Source organism: Rhagoletis zephyria, unplaced genomic scaffold, assembly GCF_001687245.7.
Source record: "Rhagoletis zephyria isolate East Lansing unplaced genomic scaffold, Rhagoletis_zephyria_1.1 Rzeph_scaffold_24977, whole genome shotgun sequence".
NCBI classification, from domain to species: Eukaryota; Metazoa; Arthropoda; class Insecta; order Diptera; family Tephritidae; genus Rhagoletis; species Rhagoletis zephyria.
The window spans coordinates 1-6,056 of record NW_016182035.1 but is presented as its reverse complement, the minus strand read 5'-3'; the positions used below and the strand labels follow the sequence as shown (position 1 = coordinate 6,056).

At 33.9% G+C, this 6,056-nt stretch overlaps 1 protein-coding gene across 1 annotated transcript; it reads right to left on the bottom strand.

Moving 5' to 3' along the window:
• Positions 1-5,552: 5,552 nt before the first annotated feature.
• LOC108382044 (uncharacterized) lies at positions 5,553-5,965 on the bottom strand (the record flags this gene model as incomplete). Its single annotated transcript, XM_017638439.1, has 2 exons — positions 5,553-5,765; positions 5,839-5,965. Coding segments are annotated over 2 exons (171 nt in total), but the record flags the coding sequence as incomplete, so codon positions are not given.
• Positions 5,966-6,056: the final 91 nt, after the last annotated feature.

Below are 6,056 nucleotides of genomic sequence, written 5' to 3'. Positions count from 1 at the left end.
CGGCGGCGGCGGCGTGGCTCGGCGGCGTATACCTCTAATACATACATATTTACTCAAAAGAAAATGAATATTATAAACGTTTTAAGAGCACAAAGTAAAGATAATATAAGTATTGGTTTAACAACTGCAATTCCAAAGTCTTCATATCGATGGCTGAGTGGAAGATCGACCTATCTCGGCAGTCGATTCGAAAACGCCCTAACTCAGAAAATTTTTCGATAACGCCCTATTTCACAATTTGATTTAAGAACGCCCTATTTTAGACTTTGATAGAAAAACGCCCTATCTCAGATAATTTTCCATGTATTTTCGTTTGAGATGGGGTGTTTTTCAATAAAATTCTGAAAAAGGGCGTTCTTCAACTAAATTCTGAAGTAGGGCGTTCTTGAAAAATTTTCTCAGATAGAGCGTTTTCGAATAGCTTTTATCGCACAGCTTAACACATCGCTGTTCATTTCTTGCTTTTATATTTTTTGTAAAATTTTGCACGTGGCTTCTGTTTGCCGTTTACACTTTTTTCCTCCCAGATTGTACTTCAAACCCAATCGGTAGTTAAGTCTTTATTTACATTTCCATTTATGTTATCTGCCGAATTTCACTGATTTTGTGTCAAATCTTACGGTTTTCGCGCGATTAAACATCAAACATGGTATCCCCGCTTCAAACGACATTTCTATAATCACGAAAGGAAGTAATCAAAAAAATGTATTTTTTCTCAGAGTAGAGATGCACATAATTGTGGCATATAAGTACATCATTACTTCTATTTTTGATTTTTGTTTTGAGCGCATTCGTGCGAAAGCTCACATAACATGAATGCGAATGCATGCGTGAATTTTGTGTGCGAATGTAAATTTTGATTCTAACTATATACATACAAACATACATTGTATGAGAAATAACTTAAGACAACTCAGGACAAATCCACACAAAAATTAAAAAAATATTGGATGATTGCTCTTCGTTTTCCTCTCTGATACATTTATCTCTTGAAACTTTTGCCTACTAACTAATACCTTTTTCTGTTGTTTATTTTTGCCGACTTCTCTTTAAGTTGATTTTGTTTGCTTGATTAATCATATTCCCCATTTTCAAACAATTTCGATAAAATGCTCGGTAAGACCTATCCAACTACGAAACTTAAGCTCGTAAGGACCTTAGTTGGACCCTTTAATATTTTACTAAGAATTGGTTTATGAGTATTTAGCTCGTAAAGTCCCTCTAATATCTTACCAATGATTATTTTATGACTATTTAGGCAATGCTTCCTTGTATAAATTACAACTGATTACACTGTTGTAGTTGAAAAATCCGACAGACGGTAAAGAGATAATTTCAAGATAACGTGTGTTCAATGTTATTAATCGTTTCGCCGAATTGGCTCATGACCCTATACAAAATTTTAAATCACAACTTTGCCTAAAAAGTCGGCTTTTTCACTAAATTATTCTCTGAAAGTCCGAATATTTCATTGAATTTTCAACTAAAACTAGAACTATTCCGATAACATTTGTGGATTTTGAGCAATGTTTTGTCACTTTTTTTACCGAACAATTGTTATTTTAATTTTTCGCTATTTATAGACTAAAAATTGTTCCACATCATCAGATAATATTGGCTGTATTTTATGAACTTTAGAAACAAACTTGCGACAAAATGTAGTATTTCTCTTTTATTATTATTAATTTTTTAGTTATTTTTTACTTTTATTTTTTTTCTCTTTCTTTTATTTTTTTATATTCTGGATGCTGCCATTTTTTTAATTTGGTGGTACACTCTTGAAATTTCACAGATATGTTGTATTTGATGCCCACGTCCATTGCCTGTAATATAAGCATTCTATTAGAAAACTTCCCAAGTTATTTAAAAAAAAGCAATTATGATTTTTTTACAGTGACAAGAAAAAAATGAGTAATTCCTGTAATTTTTCGACTGAATAAATGTTTTAAGGCTAACATTGTTGAAATGCTTGATTTATTTTTGATTGTTATTTTTTTCTTGAACTCCATTGATTGAAATAAATACAAGAAGAATAATTATGAATTTTTTTCTTTACAAAGAAGGGAGTGGCATTAAAAAACCACACGTGAAATTTGCTCATATAAGGAAATGGGTAAGAAAGATAGAGAAAAACAGCATAGACAATTTTTTCAATTAATAAACTTCCGGGCCGAAAATACAGTGACGGGAAAACAAATAGGGACGCGACATTTTAACAAGTTTTGGCTATTTTTCTCTAGTTCGCTTTTTTGTGTATTATTTTTTTAAAGAAAGTACGGCTCACTATTTAATAAAAACGATGCAAGTAAATATTTTTAATTATTAAAAAAAAAAAAAAGAGTTGGAAATTAGCGCATCGCTGCTAATATCACTGACTGTTTGTTTCTCTTTCATCGCAATAAGATGGAAAAAATATTGTTTTGTAGAGGTAGTTACAGTGGTTACTATATTGTGGCAAATTGAGGGATGCGGTAGATTTTCGAGCCATTACCCGTTGGCGACGGACCGCAGCGTTGACGCGGAAACTTGTCAAAAATTTTCACATTCAGACTGAGTTATTCAAAGTGGTGCTTTCATAAAAAAATAATTTCTCGAGTGTATCTGTCAAGAACCCATACGGATTCGAGAAATATACCGTTAAAATTTTTACTCTACAACAGCTTTGAAATCAAAAGTTCTCAATAATTAGATAAGTGTTATCTGACTGCCGAAAAATATGCCTAAATACTTAAGTAATTACCACACGTACAAAGGCGCATACATTTTTATTATTGCTGCATGCATATGCAGATGTTTTTATATGTTTGTCATTAATTTATTTCCTTCTTCTTTTATTTCCATCTTTTCGCTATTCGTAAAACTTTTACAACTAACAACAGTAAGTAATTGCTTTGTACAATAAAATCCACTTGCTCTAACAAAATTATGTATGTCTTATTTTTCTTCTTGACGCTATTTTAATAAAATATTAACACCACCTCCGCCAACCGCATCCGCTACAGCACACCACCGTTTCTTGAATCCACAACGTCGTGTTTTATTCATTTCGCTATTGTCATTTTTGACTCATTTATTGTCAAACATTCTAGTGAAAAAACTTACGTGCAAACACACTTAGTTACCAACACATTTCAATGCATCCCGTGGCATAAACTACTTACATACATATCGAGCTGCCCAGCACCAGCATACTGCGCAGCATTGCTCTCGCTGTCTGCCTCAGCATCCATCCTTCTTAGGTTAGCTGACTTTGTTGTCTACTAGTTTCAATGTTTAATTTGAAGTTAAATTTGATGTTGTTAATGCTTTTTTTTTCGACTTCTTTCTACTTTCTACAACTATTTTTATGCCATCATTCGCCGTGCTGTCTACCACTGGCTATCGCTGCTGCCAGCTGCTGGTATATCTGTCGCCGTTTGTTGCTTTTGGCTTTCTTCCTTCCTGTGGCCACTTGGCTACTTGGCTGGCTGACGGCTTGCCGCCCAACTTCCACTTCCGCTGTTGCAGCAAGTTTATGGCCACTTGCAATTTTCTTACAACAATTTGTGTTGTTGCTTTGCATATTATTTTATTTTGAGTTGTTTACCTATTCTTCCATTTTTCAAAATTTACAAATGTTGATATTATTTTTCTTAAACTTATTCTTGCAGCACTATTTGCTTTATGCTTGCAATGGCCACGACTTTGACGGAAAGTGAAGTAGGCAAATGTAATGGAAGAGTAAGCAAATAAACATAAATATACAATATAACTTAGTTTGTGTTTACTGCATCACCGTAAGGAAGTTGTATAACTAGAGTAAAGTAGTAGTAAAGTTGAGTTGAGAAATGTTTATAAAATGAAATACTCATAACTATGTAGTATCGGTATCATAGCGGCGCAAGTTTTATTTTACTTTACTGCAAACATATAACCCTACTACAAAAGTATGTATATAGAACTCCAACTTCCTGCAGAGTATCAATAATAATTTCTGATAATTTATTTTTTTAAACAAATTTATATACAGTTGAACCGCATAAAATGAGCCTCACAAAATTCGATCACAAAGTAATGGCGTCTAAACCGGGGGTTGGTTACTGCACAGTTGAACGAAGACACCGATAGACCGTTTGATAAAAAAAATAATCCAGAGAAATATCCAGAGACGATAATCACGTCTCCACACTCAACAAGAACGAAGTAAAAAGAGCAAAGAGAGTTACTTTGCCCAATTCAATTTACCATAGGTTACTAGGAACTTGTTTGAAATACTGAACCATGAACCAATTGATCGGGCCTTAACAGTGTGTCATCATATCTAGTAAGTCGACCATTGATCAGATTTTTACAAGGCTGGAAAATACACTAGAAAAAAATCGGCGAACAGCACTCTTTTCCTGTTTCCAAACAGATTTTACAGTACCTTTATACGAGTACACATGATCTATCGTCAGATTTTCCGATATTTTTATTGACATGGACAGAGTCAAATGCATAAAAATACCGCGATCGTGGTGCCCATTTACAGAAAAGAGCGAACTGAAACCATCCTATGAATATGATTGGTTTATTTCGCGGTTTTCGAAACACAGACAGCCATGTAGCTTCTTATGTTGGAAACTAGTAGTGCGGCACACTATTGAGCTTTGGAGCCCTGCAAAGTCGATCAGTCTCCGTCGGTTATCGAACTTATTCGGCGAGGTGGCTGAACTTTACGACTGTGGGGCCAAGCATCCCTTCCTTTTCTGCCCTGGAATTGAAGTGGCCAAACTTCACTTCTCTATGCGATTCTGAGTAACCTGTTTTCAAATCGCAGTAATGACAACTTTTAATCTGGATCTATGGAAAGGAAATTCAATGGAATAACCAGGTTCTCTCCGTGCCTATCCATTTTGATCCGATACGTGGACTCAACTGGAACTGGCCCTAGGCAATCGTACAAGTTATGTGTGCTTTCAAACCCCATCATGTCCCCATGGCAGGCTTTATGTCGAAAATTACGCTAAAGAATTTACCTTCAGTAGAGAATCTGAGTCTCCTGCAACTTGAGACACCTTTGTTGTGAAAAATACCTGGTCTCTAAAGCCAACTTTAGTAAACCAGCTGAACGTTTCTTATTCTGGTAAAAAAAAAAATTATCGAACATTATTTTGTATGGAGAAAATGAGCGGCACCTTCAACAGAAAAACTTGCCAATTCAATGGTAATTGTTACACTAAAAATGAATGGGCTAAAAAGAGCGTACCCAAATTAAAGAGTATAAATAAAAAGTGCAATATCAGAGTCAAAATTTGTAGATTTTTCTTTAATTTCGCACAAGGTTTATAACTTTGATTTTTTGGGGTTTTTGTTGTAGCATTAACCATATTAAAAAAAAAAATTAGCGAAAAATAAAATATTTAAAAAATAGTTGCCCGTATTGCGAAAAATTCTATGTACCTAAACTTTATTGGCAGACTGTATATCTATGGGGAATAATAGGTAGGAATACAACCAATTTTAACATGAGATGAGTACATTATCATCTTTATAAAATAATTTTGAAATAACTTAAAACAAAACTATGTACGTCCAAAACCCAAATCGCCATATTTCAATTTTATTTACTTAGCATGCTTAAAATGTGCAACAGAATTCAATTCAAATTTGTTGTGTATGAAATAAAGCTAAATTCTTGCTGCTAAATTTCATTTAAAATAAATGATTACTTAATATAAATACTTGAAATCAAATTAAAAATTATACTTCATTTTGCTTATCAAACGAATTAGATGAAGTTGCAGTTGTTGTTGTTGTTGATTTCGGTGTAGTTGTTGTCGTCGTTGGATCTTCCCAGCCTTTGACGACCAAAGCNAGTTGTTGTTGTTGTTGATTTCGGTGTAGTTGTTGTCGTCGTTGGATCTTCCCAGCCTTTGACGACCAAAGCATCGCCAAAGATGGGTTTAAAGAACAATACAAAACGTGAGTAACGACGCGCAGAGTTCTGAAATGAAGAAATACAAAATTTGAATTGATTAGAAAAAAATAAGCTTGAAATTTGGTACTGGAAGTTATTTATCAAAGTTTAAGTTTAA